The 23,521-nt window shown below is 37.1% G+C and overlaps 1 protein-coding gene across 1 annotated transcript in view; it reads left to right on the top strand.

Annotated features, from left to right (window-relative positions):
• ITGAL (integrin subunit alpha L) overlaps window positions 1-23,521 on the top strand; it is a 1,030,513-nt gene that overhangs the window by 909,448 nt on the left and 97,544 nt on the right. The window contains exon 22 of the mRNA XM_044086682.1: window positions 327-406. Coding sequence (XP_043942617.1) covers window positions 327-406 — 80 coding nt within the window. The remainder of the gene's footprint in view (window positions 1-326; window positions 407-23,521) is intronic.

Genomic DNA, 23,521 nt, shown 5'->3' with positions numbered 1-23,521 from the left:
ATGTAGGCAGTACACCCAGTTAGGTAAATATAGAGTAAGACACTCTTCTGGTTGGTTCTGTTGAAACCTCTCAATCGAGCCAATAAGCAATAAGTCTTCTTCCTATACTAAAGGCCAAACCCATAAATCAACACTTATCTGTCTAAGGTCTTCTGTGAAGCTGAAGCAAGGTGAGAGGTAAGAACAGATGGGCTAAGTGAGGCCAGAACACTGAATGAAGTACGCATAAAACTGCTGGAATAGGGGGTGAAAAAGAAAATGCTACTATGCAAAAATGTATTTCCATTAGTAAAAACAAAATTAAATTAATTGTCTTCAATTTTTAGGCAATATTTGCTGTGACATTTGATTTTTCTGGGGACTGGCCACAAAATGAGACTTTCAAAATGACTGCTGGTGTAGCCAGGTAAGAGTCTGTTGTGTCTTTTCTCTGTTTGTCTCTGTTCTCGCACAGATACACACACACACACACACACATATATATATATATATAAATGTATTTATTAGGTATGAAAATGGTGTGTTTAGATGTGAAATAAATATAAATAAATGCAAAGGACAGTGAAGACTACAAACATCTGTAAAACATTTTGAGTAGCTTCATACACATAAGATATGCATTGGTCATTATCTGGATACACATAAGATATGCATTGGTTATCATCTGGATACACATAAGATATGCATTGGTTATCATCTGGATACACATAAGATATGCATTGGTTATCATCTGGATACACATAAGATATGCATTGGGTATTATCTGGATACACATAAGATATGCATTGGTTATCATCTGGATACACATAAGATATGCATTGGTCATTATCTGGATACACATAAGATATGCATTGGTTATCATCTGGATACACATAAGATATGCATTGGTTATTATCTGGATACACATAAGATATGCATTGGTTATCATCTGGATACACATAAGATATGCATTGGTTATCATCTGGATACACATAAGATATGCATTGGTTATCATCTGGATACACATAAGATATGCATTGGTTATCATCTGGATACACATAAGATATGCATTGCTTATCATCTGGATACACATAAGATATGCATTGCTTATCATCTGGATACACATAAGATATGCATTGCTTATCATCTGGATACACATAAGATATGCATTGGTTATCATCTGGATACACATAAGATATGCATTGGTTATCATCTGGATACACATAAGATATGCATTGGTTATTATCTGGATACACATAAGATATGCATTGGTCATTATCTGGATACACATAAGATATGCATTGGTTATCATCTGGATACACATAAGATATGCATTGGTTATTATCTGGATACACATAAGATATGCATTGGTTATTATCTGGATACACATAAGATATGCATTGGTCATTATCTGGATACACATAAGATATGCATTGGTTATTATCTGGATACACATAAGATACACATTGGTTATTATCTGGATGCACATAAGATATGCATTGGTTATCATCTGGATACACATAAGATATGCATTGGTTATCATCTGGATACACATAAGATATGCATTGGTTATCATCTGGATACACATAAGATATGCATTGGTTATCATCTGGATACACATAAGATATGCATTGGTTATCATCTGGATACACATAAGATATGCATTGGTTATCATCTGGATACACATAAGATATGCATTGGTCATTATCTGGATACACATAAGATATGCATTGGTTATCATCTGGATACACATAAGATATGCATTGGTTATCATCTGGATACACATAAGATATGCATTGGTTATTATCTGGATACACATAAGATATGCATTGGTCATTATCTGGATACACATAAGATATGCATTGGTTATTATCTGGATACACATAAGATATGCATTGGTTATTATCTGGTTTCACTATATTCAATATTAAGCTGGAGGAGGGAAAAGAAAACTAAAACATAGTCGGTTAAGATAGGAGGAATAATTGAGAAAGTTAGGTTATTAGAAGAGGATAGCTGAAGGTAATAAAATGAAAGGGATTTGTGGTGTTCTGGTGTCAACAGAGAGAGAATAACACAAGCTCAGTTTGGGTACGTCATCAGTGAGGAGTGAATTAATGGAGAATAATTTATTATGGGTGTTTTTTGAGGATGAATTGGTGGCTGGTGGATTGGGTAAGATGTAATTTCAGTGGTGCTAAAAAAAACACTTAAAACATAACATAAAGTAGGGGGGCTTCACCCCCCACACCCGCCTACTTAAATATACCAACTCCGAGATCATGACGAAAATGGCAAAGTAATGCGTGCGGCCAAGCGATTTCTTTCCCAGGGAAAGAATTCACTTATATGCCACTTCCTCATTTTGCCTTTTTGTCTTTTCAAGTTCGACCAAGATGCATTCGAAAGAATGCATCTTCGGTCATCCAATAGGAACCCTATAAACCAGTCTTAAAGTCAGTTCCATAGATTTCAAAACTCAGGTTAATTTACAAGGATAACACAAAATATTTTGCTCTTCAGCTTGAGGAAACAACAAAACTCAACAGACACAGACACAAGAAGCAAAACAGTTCACAGTACCAGCAAATGTTTTATGACAGTTCACAGTACCAGCAAATGTTTTATGACAGTTCACAGTACCAGTAAATGTTTTATGACAGTTCGCAGTACCAGCAAATGTTTTACGACTTCACAGTACCAGTGAATGTTTTATGACAGTTCACAGTACCAGCAAATGTTTTCTGACAGTTCACAGTGCCAGTGAATGTTTTATGACAGTTCACAGTACCAGTGAATGTTTTATGACAGTTCACAGTACCAGTAAATGTTTTACGACAGTTCACAGTACCAGTGAATGTATTATGACAGTTCACAGTACCAGCAAATGTTTTATGACAGTTCACAGTACCAGCGAATGTTTTATGACAGTTCACAGTACCAGTGAATGTTTTATGACAGTTCACAGTACCAGTAAATGTTTTACGACAGTTCACAGTACCAGCGAATGTTTTATGACAGTTCACAGTACCAGTGGATGTATTATGACAGTTCACAGTACCAGCAAATGTTTTATGACAGTTCACAGTACCAGCAAATGTTTTATGACAGTTCACAGTACCAGTAAATGTTTTACAACAGTTCACAGTATCAGTAAATGTTTTACGACAGTTCACAGTATCAGTAAATGTTTTACGACAGTTCACAGTACCAGCAAATGTTTTATGACAGTTCACAGTACCAGCAAATGTTTTATGACAGTTCACAGTACCAGCAAATGTTTTATGACAGTTCACAGTACCAGCAAATGTTTTATGACAGTTCACAGTACCAGCAAATGTTTTATGACAGTTCACAGTACCAGCGAATGTTTTATGACAGTTCACAGTACCAGCGAATGTATTATGACAGTTCACAGTACCAGCGAATGTTTTATGACAGTTCACAGTACCAGCGAATGTTTTACGACAGTTCACAGTGCCAGTGAATGTATGACAGTTCACAGTACCAGCGAATGTTTTATGACAGTTCACAGTACCAGCGAATGTTTTATGACAGTTCACAGTACCAGCGAATGTTTTATGACAGTTCACAGTACCAGTGAATGTTTTATGACAGTTCACAGTACCAGTGAATGTATGACAGTTCACAGTACCAGCGAATGTTTTATGACAGTTCACAGTACCAGCGAATGTTTTATGACAGTTCACAGTACCAGCAAATGTTTTATGACAGACCTTTATTGGTTTCCCTAACACTTTACTACTTACTCATTCAACTTGCAGCAAGATTTGTCTAGCAGGCAGTTCTTCTTCCCACCCAAGAAAACAGCTTCTGTATAACTTCATCCAGTACAGTTTACAGAATTACCTTTCAGTGGACAGGATTTCCTGTCAACTCCTGGAGATGCCTTCTAGCTCCCGCTTTCTGAATTTGCTATTTCTAGCAGTAAGCCTTGTGTACTATGACTGCAGTTAACACAACCCTGGTTTCTTTGATGCCCTGCCTGGCTGCTTGCCTTGGCCTAAAATGAGCAGTTTGTACAGTCATCACTATACCACAACCACCCCCAACTCCCCACCCCACACACAAAAAAAAAAATCTGTTCAAGCTCCCGTGAATGGACAACATACTTGGTACCACGCATCCACTTTAAGGTGGCAGTGGACTGGACAATAAATCTTCTTGAATTTGAATGGCTGTAGGGTTAATGCTGAATAAAAAGCTTCGGATTGCCTTAAAGTCATTATAAATTCTATCATCAAAGAATAATATAGTAACATTTTGAGAACCTGTTTGATTTCAAATCATTCCCTTTGGGTTACTGACTAACATCACTCAGCATAAACTTAAGGCTGATTTAAAAACATGGGATGTTCAGCCCCTTCTACATTTTGTAACAGGACTGCCCCAATCTCTACTCCAAAGGCATCAGTAAAGACAATAAATGTTTTCAAGAACTCCATTGTTATTAAGACAGGTTCTGAGTACAAGTCCTTCAGTTTTTGAAATTCTGTCCATTTGACATTTAGTGAAGACTTACAGTTTTATAAATCAGTCAATGAACAGGTAATAGAAGTAAAGTACGGAACATATTTGCCAAGTTCAGGATAGCCTTAACTTGTCTTTTTTGTCATGAATCTGGCCCAGTTTCATAATGCGTCTACCTTTTTAGCCTGAGCCATTAAAAATCCCCCTCTCATTATATAGCTATTTATATATATATATATATATATATATATATATATATATATATATATATATATATATGGGTTTGCTGCTAGTCCACTTTGGTGCAGGGAGCTCCAAACAGCCTTCACCTTGGGAAATGGCTTTTCAGTCCTTGGAGAAACTCACTACCTTGTCAAGATAGGCTGCTGAATATCTTGTATGGGGACTGAATATCCTGTCTATGAGCCTCTGGAAAAGGGGTGTGGCAAGCAAATTCCATTTTGTTCTCACAAGCTCTTTGTGCTAACTCCCCCCTTGGATACCAATCACTTATAACTGGACACATCTCTCAAAATGCTGCCGCAAAGCACTTAATAAATTAAGTAACATTTTCAATTGTTCCCCTTAAACTATTAAAAATGTTATTTTTTAGATTATAAATATTGCATCTGTTGTTAAAGGCATTCACTTAGGCAGTTGTAGACATAATATGCTGATATGATACTCAGAAAAAAATGTACTCAGTTGAGTGCAAAGAGTATGCCTGACTACACCTTTGCCCTGGAACATCACTGGTGCTCCATGAGGCCAAATAGTGAGAATCCATACTGGGAAAAGCTGTCTGACATAGGCAATATTTTCCCACTTAGTTCTGGGACTAGTTGCATTTGCCATTCACCTCTAGTTATGTCAAAAGTGGAGAAAGACCTTGCACTGCCTGACTTTTCCATTCATCTACTCAGGGCATAGGATATGAGACAAATTTGGAAATGCTGTTTAGTTTTTTGACAGTATTGCAAAATCTGATAGAGCCATTAGGCTTGGAGACCAGTGCAATGGCATTATTTATTTATTTATTGTTATTTTACATTTGTTAACTGGGTAGTGTCCAGCTGGGCAAGTAGCACAAAAGTTTTTACAAAGATTTACAAAGAATATACAAAAAGTTTAACAGTTCCTACAATCACAATTTACAAAAAGAGAATGTAAAACAGAAAACATTAAATTTCCATTCTCTCTGGGATTTGTTTATGTCCTCAAATTTGAGCATTTTCTTTTCTTGTTCTTTAAATAATATGAATTGTCATTCTGTTATTTGGTATAATTTCAGATTTATCTTCGCACCAATATGTTTTAATGTTGGCTCGATTAACCAGCTACTGACAGACATCTCTGAAAATATGTCTCTCTTCCTCAGTACGTAGGCCTTAACCTCTTACTATATCTCTGTTCCTCAGTACATACTCCTTAACCTCTTAGTATATCTCTGTTCCTCAATGCATACTCATTAACCTCTTAGTATATCTCTGTTCCTCAGTACATACTCCTTAACCTCTTAGTATATCTCTGTTCCTCAATGCGTACTCCTTAACCTCTTAGTACATCTCTGCTCCTCAGTACGTACTCCTTAACTTCTTAATATATCTCTGTTCCTCATACGTACTCCTTAACCTCTTAATATATTTCTGTTCTACAGTACATACTCATTAACCTCTTAATATATCTCTGTTCCTCAGTACATCCTCCTTAACCTCTTAATATATTTCTGTTCTACAGTTCGCACTCCTTAACCTCTTAATATAGCTCTGTTCCTCAGTACGTACTCCTTAACATCTCAATATGTCTCTGTTCCTCAATACATACTCCTTAACCTCTTCATATATCTCTGCTTTAACCTCTGAATATATATTTGTTCCTCAGTACATCCTCCTTAACCTCTTAATATATCTCTGTTCTACAGTACATACTCCTTAATCTCTTAATATATCTCTGTTCCTCAGTACGTCCTCCTTAACCTCTTAATATATCTCTGTTCTACAGTACATACTCCTTAATCTCTTAATATATCTCTGTTCTACAGTACACACTCCTTAACCTCTTACTATATCTCTGTTCTACAGTACGTACTCCTTAATCTCTTAATATATCTCTGTTCCTCAGTACGTTCTCCTTAATCTCTTAATATATCTCTGTTCCTCAGTACGTCCTCCTTAACCTCTTAATATAGCTCTATTCTACAGTATGTACTCCTTAACCTCTTAATATATCTCTGTTCCTCAGTACGTCCTCCTTAACCTCTTAATATATCTCTGTTCTACAGTACATACTCCTTAACCGCTTAATATATCTCTGTTCTACAGTACATACTCCTTAACTGCTTAATATATCTCTGCTCTACAGTACATACTCCTTAACCTCTTAATATATCTCTGTTCCTCAGTAGGTACTCCTTAACCTCTGAATATATCTGTTCTACAGTACGTCCTCCATAACCTCTTAATATATCTCTGTTCTATAGTACATACTCCTTAACCTCTTAATATATCTCTGTTCCTCAGTAGGTACTCCTTAACCTCTGAATATATCTCTGTTCTACAGTACGTCCTCCATAACCTCTTAATATATCCCTGTTCCTCAGTACGTACTCCTTAACCTCTTACTATATCTGTGTTCCTCAGTACGTCCTCCATAACCTCTTAATATATCTCTGTTCTACAGTACATACTCCTTAACTTCTTAATATATCTGTGTTCCTCAGTACGTACTCCTTAACCGCTTAATATATCTCTGTTCCTCAGTAGGTACTCCTTAACCTCTTAATATATCTCTGTTCTACAGTACGTCCTCCATAACCTCTTAATATATCTCTGTTCTACAGTACATACTCCTTAACCTCTTAATATATCTCTGCTTTTCAGTACATACTCCTTAACCTCTTAATACATCTCTGCTTTTCAGTACATACTCCTTAACCTCTTAATATATCTGTGTTCCTCAGTACGTACTCCTAACCTCCTAATATATCCCTGTTCCTCAGTACGTACTCCTTAACCTCTTAATATATCTGTGTTCCTCAGTACGTCCTCCTTAACCTCCTAATATATCTCTGTTCTACAGTACATACTCCTTAACCTCCTAATATATCTCTGTTCCTCAGTACATACTCCTTAACCTCTTAATATATCTCTGTTCTACAGTACATACTCCTTAATCTCTTAATATATCCCTGTTCCTCAGTACGTCCTCCTTAACCTCCTAATATATCTCTGTTCTACAGTACGTACTCCTTAACCTCCTAATATATCCCTGTTCCTCAGTATGTACTGCTTAACCTCCTAATATATCCCTGTTCCTCAGTACGTACTCCTTAACCTGTTAATATATCTCTGTTCCTCAGTAATGCATCCTTAACCTCCTAATATATCCCTGTTCCTCAGTACGTACTCCTTAACCTGTTAATATATCTCTGTTCCTCAGTACATACTCCTTAACCTCCTAATATATCCCTGTTCCTCAGTACGTACTCCTTAACCTGTTAATATATCTCTGTTCCTCAGTACGTACTCCTTAACCTCCTAATATATCCCTGTTCCTCAGTACGTACTCCTTAACCTGTTAATATATCTCTGTTCCTCAGTACGTACTCCTTAACCTCCTAATATATCTCTGTTCCTCAGAACGTACTCCTTAACCTCCTAATATATCCCTGCTCCTCAGTACATACTCCTTAACCTGTTAATATATCTCTGTTCCTCAGTACGTACTCCTTAACCTCCTAATATATCTCTGTTCCTCAGTACGTACTCCTTAACCTCCTAATATATCCCTGTTCCTCAGTACGTACTCCTTAACCTGTTAATATATCTCTGTTCCTCAGTACGTACTCCTTAACCTGTTAATATATCTCTCTTCCTCGGTAAGTACTTTTTACCTCTCGCTTCTGAAGTACTGGTACTAGTCACTTATCTACACTTCTGAACATGCTACCGCGTTCTTAACGTCTTCTGCAAACATTCTAACTTCAGATATTCTTAGTTTATTTCCTTGTGCTTCAGATCATTTATTTCTTGTAAGTGTTCTGATTTCTTTTGTGTAGCTTGTCTCACTTTATAATTTATTTTATCTTTTTTATAACTTAACTTTTATAACTATTTGCTATTTTGCAAGGAACTTGTCTCTGGTATGGCACTAACCCCAGTAGTTTGTCTCCTACATTGAACTTTCTAAGCTATGCATTGTTATTATATGTTTTTTGTTGTTTATTGTGCCTTTCCTATGCATGTGTTCTTTTGCAGTATGTGTTATCATTCCTAACCTCTTCTGTATGTCTATAAAATGCTCTAGCACAGTTTTAAAGGGTGGGGGTGTTTCCTCTTCCCAGATTTCTTTCACTAACTCTAACAAGCTTTTGAATTGTCCACAATATAACAGTTCAAACAATCCATCAGAAGTTTGGGGTATTTCCCATATGGCAAAAAGGAGTTTTGGAAATAATTGGTCCTAATTTATCCATCCTTTTGTGTACCTCTCCTTAACACTGACTTAAGGTTTGATTAAAATGTTTACCTAATCCATATTTCTGTACATGGTATAAAGAAGTCCTTATCTTTTTCTTTAAAGAATTGCCAAACATCATGTATTACTCAATTTTCACCAGTGACCCTACAGTGCCCATTGTTATCTGCTCAAATGGGACGTCTGTAGTACGTAAGGAGATCAAAGGTTTTCCTAAACAATGGTTAAGTGCTACCTTTTGACATTCTACAGAAGCTGCACAGAGGTTTTGTATTCCTTTCATAATACCAGGCCAGTAAGATAAAGTTAGCTTCTGTGTGATTTACAACTCAGCAAGCACAAAGATCATGGATATGAATCTTGACTATAAAACAACCCAAACGTCACATTTCCATCTTCAGTTTTGGGAACAGACAAATGTCTGTGTTCTCTGTGGGCTCATCTAACAGTCATACTAATCGGCTATCTCTTTTAGTAAATACTTTAAGTATGGTCTTATTCCGATGCTGTTTCACTCTGTAAAACTGCTTGCATTGGAACATGTACTGTTGAAAAGAGCAGCGGCCCAAATATCCAGTACCCTATGTAATCCAATTATTCTTTGAGTCACATGAAGATTTTCTAGGGATTCTCTTATTTGAGAAGCTCCATTTCAATGATTAGTCTGAAGTAACCTGCTCAACTTGTTTGGGGTAAAACCAACAACCCCTGTATTAAGCTGTATCTGAATTCATTAGGATGTGTCTATCTTAAATGAACTTGCCCCCACCTGAACTATGACAACCAAATGAACTCAGCCCAGTGGGATAACAAGGCATATAAAACAAGTTATGACTCAGAGAGACAGGCTGTGGAAAAATGGGTACAAGAAAAGTCTGAGACAAACCTTTAAAAGTACAGGCATCTTACAAGTACAACAAAATATATACCCCAGACAAGAAACACTACTACACAGTTTCAAACTTCAAACCAAACTAACCCCAAAATACTCTGGTCATCCATAAACCAAGTTCTAAACACCAGTCACTCCTCAAAACCAACTCCATCCTTTGATAAACAATCAGCCTGCAGAGAAAATCCATTCAATGCCAACGTCATACCAACAGTAGCCTCTCTAAGCAATGGCAATAATCCCTGGTCACTTTTCCATCCCTACAGCCACTTTTTTCCAAGTTGTCCGTATGTCCGTTTTTACTTGATCAGACTAAAGGTAACTAACCTAGCCCCAGATGATATGACACCTGCCTACATCAAGACTGCAGCAGATGCCATAGCTTACACAGTTTGTTTTCTAATAAAAAATTCCATTGCTAAAGCTTATGTCCCCATATTATAGAAAAACTCTTACATCCTAACCCATACATAAAGGAGGCATGTCTATCAAGAGCTCAAACTATAGACCTATAGTTATACAGTCCCCCTCATCAAAAACCCTTGAGAAACGCATCTAATCCCAACTACTTGAGTATATCACAGTCGAAAGGCTGCTTTCCTCAAGCCCAGCATGGATTCCCCCCATGATAACACCACTACTGCCCCTTTCCCCCCATAATAACACCACTACTGCCCCTTTCAATTTCACTAACACTGTTAACCTACAAAGAAATACAGGTAACCTGGTACCTGCACTCTTCCTCAAAAACCTTCAACACAGCATCTCACTATAAACTCTTACATAAACTCTCTACCATATCTCTTGCAAACTCATCCCTCTCCTATATTCAAATCTAACTAAACAATAGATCTCAGGCAGTTGAGTGGCAAAACATCTCATCCTTCCTGCCAGTATATGTAAGTATTTCCCAAGGTTCCATCCTATAGCCTAAGCTTTTTAATATTTCCATAAATGATCTTAACATGGCAAGCAAAATTGCCACCATAGTACAAAATGTCAACCCCATATTGCTCTTGTCTGCCCTTAGCTCATGAAAGGCCAAAGGTCAAAGATCCTACTCGGTCCTATTTGAGATCCATCAAAACTTGGCTATGTAGTAATCAGCTGCTATTACATCCAAAAAACACATGTAATACTATTTATGACAAAGCAACACATTGGATAGGAACTATCTTGTAACACAACATCATGTGACAGTAAACAATTTAATTGGTGAGTCACTCCAAAAAGGTTGATGTTACCATAAATGAAAACATGAAATATGACCACCACATAAAACAAGTTTAAAAAAACATTAAAAACATGTCTGTTTATATCAGATCAAACCTTATGTGACACCCAGTGCATAAAAACACATTGCATTAACCTGTCTCTTTCTAACACTCTATGCAACAGCCATACTAACAAACCTAGAATCTACATAAAAAAATTATAAAGGTGCAATGCTATAACAAAGTGACCAAATTCACTGCAAATTTACCTCATAAAACAGACCACCGTAGAGCCCTGAAACAGATTTACTAGCTAGAACAAGTGCATCACCAAACATACTCTCAGTTACAAACCACTCACAACCTCATCCACAAACCAGATAACTGGCCATCACTACATGGCACACTCATACCCTGTCCCCCTAAAAGAACACTTCACTGTAAGCACAAACACCAAGTACTCATAGCCCGATCAAACACCACAGATGGGGATTCCCTTTACTGAAAGTGTGAGTCAAAACTTTGGAACTCCCCCACCCCGACAAATAAAATATAAAAAAAAAACATTCTAAATACAACTAAAGTAACACCTACTGGGCTCTTGGCTGTTTTCCTGCATGACCCCTGTTAATCCTCCTTCTCACCCTCTGACTAATACTTCCTCCAGCTGAACTACTGTACGTCCTCTACACTCTCTAGTACTCAGATTGAAACATACATTAACACAATATCTTCCACAAAAAAGTAATTTACAATAACCCTATATTTCACCTAAACTATTTACTTGCTAATACTCACTTTTTCTATTTTTGCTGTATCATACTTCACTGTAAACTATTCAAAGGCATCAACTAACTGGTTGGTGTAATGGTTAAGATATTTATCTCACAGACATAAGGTACAGGGTTTCATTCTGACCTCTGTTTATTGGCTAAGCTTGTAGTGGTCTGCAGAATGACAGTCTAGTACTTACCTCTGAACTTTTAACTCCTCCCTAGCCCACATTTATAATGCATCTTCATCATTTTTAACCTGACATATATTAGATGTATTTAAAGTTTTGCATAACCCCTCAATACTGCTTTCTGATTTATACCATTTCACTAATAATATGTTTAGACTATTAACTCTTCAAGATTAATTGTGTCAAGATTGGGTCTGTCATGCACTTTTACAGCTGTCTTCTCTCTTCTCACAAATGGGAAATTACCATCCTGGTTCTGGAGGACCTATAAACTGCTTTTATTTTCTCATGAGGGTATTTGCAGTCTTTTCTTATCCTTGCAAGCATTTTTTAACTGCAAACCTATTTTTGCCATGCAGAAATATTTTCTAATTGTTGAGCAAGTAGGAAGATGGACCATTTGTTAATGTGGCTACATTGACATGTTATTTGCTGGACTTGTTTGACATGGATATCCTATTAAAACAGCAACTGTCACTTCAACGCATTTCTGCTTACTCAACAGCTGCATCAAGATGTTTCTAGATGGCAGATGTTGGATATCTTGATTACTGTGTAGGAGATAGCTGAATTTAACTACTTGAAGGACTTCCTTATCGTAGGAGATAGCTGAATTTAACTACTTGAAGGACTTCCTTATCTTAGGAGATAGCTGAATTTAACTACTTGAAGGACTTCTTTATCTTAGGAGATAGCTGAATTTAACTACTTGAAGACTTCCTTATCGTAGGAGATAGCTGAATTTAACTACTTGAAGGACTTCCTTATCTTAGGAGATAGCTGAATTTAACTACTTGAAGGACTTCCTTATCTTAGGAGATAGCTGAATTTAACTACTTGAAGGACTTCCTTATCTTAGGAGATAGCTGAATTTAACTACTTGAAGGGCTTCCTTATCTTAGGAGATAGCTGAATTTAACTACTTGAAGGACTTCCTTATCGTAGGAGATAGCTGAATTTAACTACTTGAAGGACTTCCTTATCATAGGAGATAGCTGAATTTAACTACTTGAAGGACTTCCTTATCTTAGAAGATAGCTGAATTTAACTACTTGAAGGACTTCCTTATCTTAGGAGATAGCTGAATTTAACTACTTGAAGGACTTCCTTATCGTAGGAGATAGCTGAATTTAACTACTTGAAGGACTTCCTTATCGTAGGAGATAGCTGAATTTAACTACTTGAAGAACTTCCTTATCGTAGGAGATAGCTGAATTTAACTACTTGAAGGACTTCCTTATCGTAGGAGATAGCTGAATTTAACTACTTGAAGGACTTCCATATCGTAGGAGATAGCTGAATTTAACTACTTGAAGGACTTCCTTATCGTAGGAGATAGCTGAATTTAACTACTTGAAGGACTTCCTTATCGTAGGAGATAGCTGAATTTAACTACTTGAAGGACTTCCTTATCGTAGGAGATAGCTGAATTTAACTACTTGAAGGACTTCCTTATCGTAGGAGATAGCTGAATTTAACTACTTGAAGGACTTCCTTATCGTAGGAGATAGCTGAATTTAACTACTTGAAGGACTTCCTTATCGTAGGAGATAGCTGAATTTAACTACTTGAAGGACTTCCTTATCGTAGGAGATAGCTGAATTTAACTACTTGAAGGACTTCCTTATCGTAGGAGATAGCTGAATTTAACTACTTGAAGGACTTCCTTATCGTAGGAGATAGCTGAATTTAACTACTTGAAGGACTTCCTTATCGTAGGAGATAGCTGAATTTAACTACTTGAAGGACTTCCTTATCGTAGGAGATAGCTGAATTTAACTACTTGAAGGACTTCCTTATCGTGGGATAGCTGAATTTAACTACTTGAAGGACTTCCTTATCGTAGGAGATAGCTGAATTTAACTACTTGAAGGACTTCCTTATCGTAGGAGATAGCTGAATTTAACTACTTGAAGGACTTCCTTATCGTAGGAGATAGCTGAATTTAACTACTTGAAGGACTTCCTTATCGTAGGAGATAGCTGAATTTAACTACTTGAAGGACTTCCTTATCGTAGGAGATAGCTGAATTTAACTACTTGAAGGACTTCCTTATCTTAGGAGATAGCTGAATTTAACTACTTGAAGGACTTCCTTATCTTAGGAGATAGCTGAATTTAACTACTTGAAGGACTTCCTTATCGTAGGAGATAGCTGAATTTAACTACTTGAAGGACTTCCTTATCTTAGGAGATAGTTGAATTTAACTACTTGAAGGACTTCCTTATCTTAGGAGATAGCTGAATTTAACTACTTGAAGGACTTCCTTATCTTAGGAGATAGCTGAATTTAACTACTTGAAGGACTTCCTTATCTTAGGAGATAGCTGAATTTAACTACTTGAAGGACTTCCTTATCGTAGGAGATAGCTGAATTTAACTACTTGAAGGACTTCCTTATCGTAGGAGATAGCTGAATTTAACTACTTGAAGGACTTCCTTATCGTAGGAGATAGCTGAATTTAACTACTTGAAGGACTTCCTTATCGTAGGAGATAGCTGAATTTAACTACTTGAAGGACTTCCTTATCGTAGGAGATAGCTGAATTTAACTACTTGAAGGACTTCCTTATCGTAGGAGATAGCTGAATTTAACTACTTGAAGGACTTCCTTATCGTAGGAGATAGCTGAATTTAACTACTTGAAGGACTTCCTTATCGTAGGAGATAGCTGAATTTAACTACTTGAAGGACTTCCTTATCGTAGGAGATAGCTGAATTTAACTACTTGAAGGACTTCCTTATCGTAGGAGATAGCTGAATTTAACTACTTGAAGGACTTCCTTATCGTAGGAGATAGCTGAATTTAACTACTTGAAGGACTTCCTTATCGTAGGAGATAGCTGAATTTAACTACTTGAAGGACTTCCTTATCGTAGGAGATAGCTGAATTTAACTACTTGAAGGACTTCTTTATCGTAGGAGATAGCTGAATTTAACTACTTGAAGGACTTCCTTATCGTAGGAGATAGCTGAATTTAACTACTTGAAGGACTTCCTTATCGTAGGAGATAGCTGAATTTAACTACTTGAAGGACTTCCTTATCGTAGGAGATAGCTGAATTTAAGAGATAGCTGAATTTAACTACTTGAAGGACTTCCTTATCGTAGGAGATAGCTGAATTTAACTACTTGAAGGACTTCCTTATCGTAGGAGATAGCTGAATTTAACTACTTGAAGGACTTCCTTATCGTAGGAGATAGCTGAATTTAACTACTTGAAGGACTTCCTTATCATAGGAGATGGCTGAATTTAACTACTTGAAGGACTTCCTTATCTTAGGAGATAGCTGAATTTAACTACTTGAAGGACTTCCTTATCTTAGGAGATAGCTGAATTTAACTACTTGAAGGACTTCCTTATCTTAGGAGATAGCTGAATTTAACTACTTGAAGGACTTCCTTATCTTAGGAGATAGCTGAATTTAACTACTTGAAGGACTTCCTTATCCTAGGAGATAGCTGAATTTAACTACTTGAAGGACTTCTTTATCGTAGGAGATAGCTGAATTTAACTACTTGAAGGACTTCCTTATCGTAGGAGATAGCTGAATTTAACTACTTGAAGGACTTCCTTATCGTAGGAGATAGCTGAATTTAACTACTTGAAGGACTTCCTTATCTTAGGAGATAGCTGAATTTAACTACTTGAAGGACTTCCTTATCTTAGGAGATAGCTGAATTTAACTACTTGAAGGACTTCCTTATCTTAGGAGATAGCTGAATTTAACTACTTGAAGGACTTCCTTATCGTAGGAGATAGCTGAATTTAACTACTTGAAGGACTTCCTTATCGTAGGAGATAGCTGAATTTAACTACTTGAAGGACTTCCTTATCTTAGGAGATAGCTGAATTTAACTACTTGAAGGACTTCCTTATCGTAGGAGATAGCTGAATTTAACTACTTGAAGGACTTCCTTATCGTAGGAGATAGCTGAATTTAACTACTTGAAGGACTTCCTTATCGTAGGAGATAGCTGAATTTAACTACTTGAAGGACTTCCTTATCGTAGGAGATAGCTGAATTTAACTACTTGAAGGACTTCCTTATCTTAGGAGATAGCTGAATTTAACTACTTGAAGGACTTCCTTATCTTAGGAGATAGCTGAATTTAACTACTTGCAGGACTTCCTTATCGTAGGAGATAGCTGAATTTAACTACTTGAAGGACTTCTTTATCTTAGGAGATAGCTGAATTTAACTACTTGAAGGACTTCCTTATCGTAGGAGATAGCTGAATTTAACTACTTGAAGGACTTCCTTATCATAGGAGATAGCTGAATTTAACTACTTGAAGGACTTCCTTATCTTAGGAGATAGCTGAATTTAACTACTTGAAGGACTTCCTTATCTTAGGAGATAGCTGAATTTAACTACTTGAAGGACTTCCTTATCGTAGGAGATAGCTGAATTTAACTACTTGAAGGACTTCCTTATCGTAGGAGATAGCTGAATTTAACTACTTGAAGGACCTCCTTATCGTAGGAGATAGCTGAATTTAACTACTTGAAGGACTTCCTTATCGTAGGAGATAGCTGAATTTAACTACTTGAAGGACTTCCTTATCGTAGGAGATAGCTGAATTTAACTACTTGAAGGACTTCCTTATCGTAGGAGATAGCTGAATTTAACTACTTGAAGGACTTCCTTATCGTAGGAGATAGCTGAATTTAACTACTTGAAGGACTTCCTTATCGTAGGAGATAGCTGAATTTAACTACTTGAAGGACTTCCTTATCGTAGGAGATAGCTGAATTTACTTGAAGGACTTCCTTATCGTAGGAGATAGCTGAATTTAACTACTTGAAGGACTTCCTTATCGTAGGAGATAGCTGAATTTACTTGAAGGACTTCCTTATCGTAGGAGATAGCTGAATTTAACTACTTGAAGGACTTCCTTATCGTAGGAGATAGCTGAATTTAACTACTTGAAGGACTTCCTTATCGTAGGAGATAGCTGAATTTAACTACTTGAAGGACTTCCTTATCGTAGGAGATAGCTGAATTTAACTACTTGAAGGACTTCCTTATCGTAGGAGATAGCTGAATTTAACTACTTGAAGGACTTCCTTATCGTAGGAGATAGCTGAATTTAACTACTTGAAGGACTTCCTTATCGTAGGAGATAGCTGAATTTAACTACTTGAAGGACTTCCTTATCGTAGGAGATAGCTGAATTTAACTACTTGAAGGACTTCCTTATCGTAGGAGATAGCTGAATTTAACTACTTGAAGGACTTCCTTATCGTAGGAGATAGCTGAATTTAACTACTTGAAGGACTTCCTTATCGTAGGAGATAGCTGAATTTAACTACTTGAAGGACTTCCTTATCTTAGGAGATAGCTGAATTTAACTACTTGAAGGACTTCCTTATCGTAGGAGATAGCTGAATTTAACTACTTGAAGGACTTCCTTATCGTAGGAGATAGCTGAATTTAACTACTTGAAGGACTTCCTTATCTTAGGAGATAGCTGAATTTAACTACTTGAAGGACTTCCTTATCTTAGGAGATAGCTGAATTTAACTACTTGAAGGACTTCCTTATCTTAGGAGATAGCTGAATTTAACTACTTGAAGGACTTCCTTATCGTAGGAGATAGCTGAATTTAACTACTTGAAGGACTTCCTTATCGTAGGAGATAGCTGAATTTAACTACTTGAAGGACTTCCTTATCGTAGGAGATAGCTGAATTTAACTACTTGAAGGAGTTCCTTATCGTAGGAGATAGCTGAATTTAACTACTTGAAGGAGTTCCTTATCGTAGGAGATAGCTGAATTTAACTACTTGAAGGACTTCCTTATCGTAGGAGATAGCTGAATTTAACTACTTGAAGGACTTCCTTATCATAGGAGATAGCTGAATTTAACTACTTGAAGGAGTTCCTTATCGTAGGAGATAGCTGAATTTAACTACTTGAAGGAGTTCCTTATCGTAGGAGATAGCTGAATTTAACTACTTGAAGGAGTTCCTTATCGTAGGAGATAGCTGAATTTAACTACTTGAAGGACTTCCTTATCGTAGGAGATAGCTGAATTTAACTACTTGAAGGACTTCCTTATCGTAGGAGATAGCTGAATTTAACTACTTGAAGGACTTCCTTATCGTAGGAGATAGCTGAATTTAACTACTTGAAGGACTTCCTTATCGTAGGAGATAGCTGAATTTAACTACTTGAAGGACTTCCTTATCGTAGGAGATAGCTGAATTTAACTACTTGAAGGACTTCCTTATCGTATGAGATAGCTGAATTTAACTACTTGAAGGACTTCCTTATCGTAGGAGATAGCTGAATTTAACTACTTGAAGGACTTCCTTATCTTAGGAGATAGCTGAATTTAACTACTTGAAGGACTTCCTTATCGTAGGAGATAGCTGAATTTAACTACTTGAAGGACTTCCTTATCGTAGGAGATAGCTGAATTTAACTACTTGAAGGACTTCCTTATCGTAGGAGATAGCTGAATTTAACTACTTGAAGGACTTCCTTATCGTAGGAGATAGCTGAATTTAACTACTTGAATGACTTCCTTATCGTAGGAGATAGCTGAATTTAACTACTTGAAGGACTTCCTTATCGTAGGAGATAGCTGAATTTAACTACTTGAAGGACTTCCTTATCGTAGGAGATAGCCGAATTTAACTACTTGAAGGACTTCCTTATCATAGGAGATAGCTGAATTTAACTACTTGAAGGACTTCCTTATCGTAGGAGATAGCTGAATTTAACTACTTGAAGGACTTCCTTATCTTAGCATAACACAATTCTCAGTTTGTACTTCCTTTTCATTCTAATATGGTCTTACATTTCCTCTCATGAACTCTCAGAGGTGATTAGGACACCAGGTGTGAACATTCTCACGTTTGTCTTTAGGTCCTCGGCATTTTATTTGCAGGTGGATCTCTTCAATTCAGGTTTAGTCTTGCATCATTCCTTCCTTATGATTGCTTATTTATATATTCTGCAGCTGAAATTTTAATTAGGAAGTTGAATTAACTTTGTTCTATTTCAGACATAACAGTTGTTGCTCAGGTGAGAGCTAAGTCAATCTGGTTTTGTTACGATAAAGCAGACAAACCTCTTTCATTGCAGATCAGTCCTCATTCTGATTGCAGCACATCAGCTTCTGTTTCCTCTGCAAGCCTTTTTGTAGCAGACGTTTGTAAGGTTGATTCCCAGGAAATATGGAGTTTTCTGAAACTTCACTGACTTGATGGACAGGGTAGTACACGAGCCATTTTAACAGTGCTGTCTTAAGAAATGTCCTGTTTACTTAGTTGTTGTCCCTTTCTCCAAGTGAGGCAATCTTTGGAAATGTGCAAGCACTGCACTGCTCTGAAAGATATATTAACATCTGAATGGAAAGCTACTTGACTCAGTGATGTTCCCTCTGTACACGCTTAGTATGCCTTCCCTCACTCCTCAACAGAGCCATAGTCTTTTTTTTTTTGCTCTAAGAGGAAAGCACACATGCTTTATGTCTGGACTGTGCAGTGGTGCAGCGGTACCATTGTCGCCTCACAACAAGAGGTTCTCCGGTTCAATTCTCGTCTGGAGTGCGTTCTGTGTGGAGTCCTCATGTTCTACCTGTGTTCATGTGAGTGTGCTCCAGTTTCCTCCCATGTTTCACAGACATGCGTCTGGAGTGTTTCTCCTCAGGCCTCCACTGAAAATTGGCTTTGTTCCAAGTTGGACTTTCCCGATAAACAAATGTTAAATAATAAATTGTACTACATACAGCATTGCAGTTCTATTGAATATCTGCAGTGTAACTTGTAACCATATTAACTGTGTTTTATTGTTTGTAAATTGTGATTCTGAATTGTACTAGTGTTTCTATTGAAGCTTTTCTCCTTCTAGGCATCTGCCAAAAAGGGTTAATCCTAGTAAGATTATCCCAGTAACCAAATGTAATAAAAATTAAATAAATAAGACATTTCCTCAATCCAGTTTTATTTATTTATTGATTGATTCATTTATTTGCACATCACCTAACCTACTCACACATCTCCTGTACTGTTTCAACTTTGTTAATAAGTTTTACCGTATTAGATTTTCTTACTCATACTGAAAGGAGCAGCATAATCCTTACTAAAAGACTCATACGAAGGTAAATTCACCTCTGATTTTCCTGCCTGAATAAAACAAAGCATGCTATCTGGAGGTCCAAACCCATCAGTATAAATTCTGGCGCTACATGATAATTAAAAGATAACTCGTTATATGATCACACGCATCGTTATACGTTCCTATAATTTACGCATAGCCTGTCCTTTTACTAACTCGTTATATGATGACACGCATCTTTATACGTTCCTATAATTTACGCATAGCCTGTCCTTTTACTAAAATTCTGGCAAGCTGTATTTTACCATGCCTCATCATACATTTGTCTTTATTTAGCATAAACTCATTCCTAACCCACCATTCATTTCATTTGACTGGTACACAATGGAATCTATTTCACATTGTTTTCAGCAGCCATTACAACCATTAATGATATTCATTGCTGTTTCAGCTCAGTATTTAGAAAAATACTTTTCTTCTGACCCAGCGATGTCATTCATAAAAAGACTTTATTTATTTTATTTATTTATTTGCAGTTGGTTTACCAGAATAGTCCATTGGGTCACAAAGAACTCGTTTTCAATGGAGTCCTGGGGAGAAAAGCTCCAAAACAAGCAGAAGATTACAGTAAGATATTTTGTTACAAATTATTATAGTTATAGTTACAATGTCCTAGTAAAAACATTGCAAGTACAACGGACTAGTGATTAATATTCATATACTACAATTTAAAAGAAAAAAAAAATTACAATATGATAACTGAGATGTCTTTACATCCAGGGTAGGTTCCACTAAGAGGTGCATGTTATGCATTCAATATCAAAGGCTTAATACAAATGAGATCAGGATATATGAGTTAGGAGAGTAAAAGAAAAAGAGGGGAAGAGATTATGTGGGGTGGGAGCAGGAGCATTCCCACTAGGAAATTAGATGTGAGTGAAGAGATTTTTTTGAATGAAAGGTTGTTTGAGGTGGTGCAGATGGGTGGTGGTAGGGAGTTCCAGAGACGAGCTAGACTAAAGGATAGGAGGTTTTTCCTGGGGGACGAGATGGTTTGTACAGTTCTATTAGGTTTTGGTTGCTAGATCTAAGTAGTCTATCAGGGAGGAGCATTTTAAAGGTAGAGGAAAGGGAGGGACAGAGGGAAGGGTTGAAAATGAGTTTGAGTGCAAGAGTAAGTTGTGTATAGGTAAGATGATTGGTCAGTTCCAACCATTTTAGTTTGTGGAGAGATGAACAGTGGTATGAGGAAGACTTATGGGAGGTAGCAAACTTGGCAATTTTGTTATAGCAAGAGGAGAGTTGTGTTTTGAGTGAAGACTGTAGGTTAGTTAGGAGTGGGGCTCTGTAGAGGAGGGAGGGGATGAGAAATGTGGTGGAGAAGGTGATTTTAGTGGAGGGTGTAAGATAACGATTTTGTCGGTAGAGCATACCAAGTTTTTTGTGGGTTTTTTTAATATTTAGTTGAAGATGGGAGCTGAATTTAAGCTGACTATCAATTTGGACACCTAATAATTTGGCCTCTGATACCAGTTCGATGGGTGTATTACTATGACTAGTGATAGGGAATGTACTTATATTGTAAGAGGTGGCTTTGGAGGGGGGGAAATAGCATTAGTTTGGTTTTAGATGCATTTAGTGTGAGGTGATTTTTTTTTCATCCATTGTTCGGTGGTTAAGAATGCGTCTTGTGTGAGCTTAAGGAGGGTAGGGATAGAGGTAGCAGAACAGATAATAGTTGAATCGTCTGAATATTGGATAATGTTTGTGAAGGGGATGGAGTTGTGGAAGTCGCTTATGAATATATTGAAGAGAAGGGGGCCCAGTATGGATCCTTGGGGAACTCCAGTTGGGGTGTTACGGAATGGGGAGGTGGCTTTTTTCCATTTTACTGCTTGACATCTATTAGATAAGTAGCTAGTGAACCAATTCAGAGAGGAAGGTGACAGGTTAAGCTTAGAGAGTTTAGTTAGGAGTAAATTGTGGGAAATAGGGTTGAAGGCCTTGGAGAGGTCAAGCAGGAGGGTTGAGACAATGTGGCCAGAGTCCCGTGCTTTATTCCCAGTTTCCAGAAAGGAGAGAAGGGTGGTCATAGTGCTGTGACTGGCTCTAAAGCCATGTTGTGTGGGAGTAAGTAGGTTATTGTCTAAGAGATATGGTAGGAGTTGTAAATGGATACACTTTTCCAGGAGTTTAGAGATGGGAGATAGGATAGCGATGGGAAGGAAATTAGTAATATTATTATTGCTGCCACCTTTATGCAAAGGTACGACATAAGCCTTTTTCCAGATTTGGGGTACTAAACTTTCTTGAATAGAGCTTTTGATTAGAATGCTGATGGGGTAGGCAATGGCTTTGGCAGCTATGACAAGAAAGTAAGAAGGAATGTTATCGGGGGCATTAGAGCATGGTTTCAGTTTCTGGAGGAGATATTTTATGGTGGATGTGGGTACAGGTTTTAGTATGAATGGTGGAGGCTGTGAGGAGGGGGTATTGGGGGTGGTGAAGGAGAGGAAATATGAGTAGAAATGGGGGGTAAAGGATTGGTAGAGGAGGATGGGGATAAAGTGGAGGGTGTGGTGGTGTTAGAGGATGAGAATGATGAGGTTAGTTTGGATATGGAATCGATGAAAAAAGTATTGAATTGTGTAGCCAGATCTATATCTGGAGCATCAGGGTCTGGGCTAGGGTTATCTGCTCTGCTGGGGTTAAGGAGGGTGGAGATGCCTTTCCAAAATTTTTTGGGTTTGTTTTATTTTTGTTTTGGAGTATGGAGAAGTAATTCTGTCGATTCGTGATGATGAGCTTTTTTACTTAACACCTGTGGGCCCAAGGTGGTGCTGTGTGACGTCCCCCTTTAGCATGAGATTTATTTTACTCGTGTATAACCACCAAGTCTAACAGACTGGCACCTTCTGTTTACCTGTTGATTCTTCCAAAGTATTATGCACAGATTTAAGTGTGAATCCATATGTTAATTTATGTCACAATTCACCTTATCAAATGTCATATTTTATTTACTGCACATACATTACGATGCCCAGTATTTACCTGAAGTCTTGCACAATCAGTTTTGGAAATGTTACCCATAAAGCAAGGAAAAAATAAGAGATACAGGAATGTGGCCTTTTAAAACCATGTTTAAAAGTCTAGTCTTCTCTTATTTCAATAAAGTTATTCTAAAGCAATGATAGCAGGCTTTTTTTTTTTCTAGAACCTTCTAAATGAAGATCAGCAAGCTAAGTAGGCTGTACTTTTTTAACATCCTAAGGATATCTTTTCCTGATACGTGAGGACAATTATCTCCTTTCTATTCCTGTCTCACATTATGGTCTCCAAAGTTGAGAATTACTGAAAGTGAGGTCACATAACAAGAAAATGCCATCTTTAATTCCCTCATCTCTACTTGACAACCCATCTGCCCCCTACAGAGAT

Source organism: Protopterus annectens, chromosome 10.part0, assembly GCF_019279795.1.
Source record: "Protopterus annectens isolate FY-2018-M chromosome 10.part0, PAN1.0, whole genome shotgun sequence".
NCBI classification, from domain to species: domain Eukaryota; kingdom Metazoa; phylum Chordata; order Ceratodontiformes; family Protopteridae; genus Protopterus; species Protopterus annectens.
This window is presented reverse-complemented; position numbering and strand designations above follow the sequence as displayed.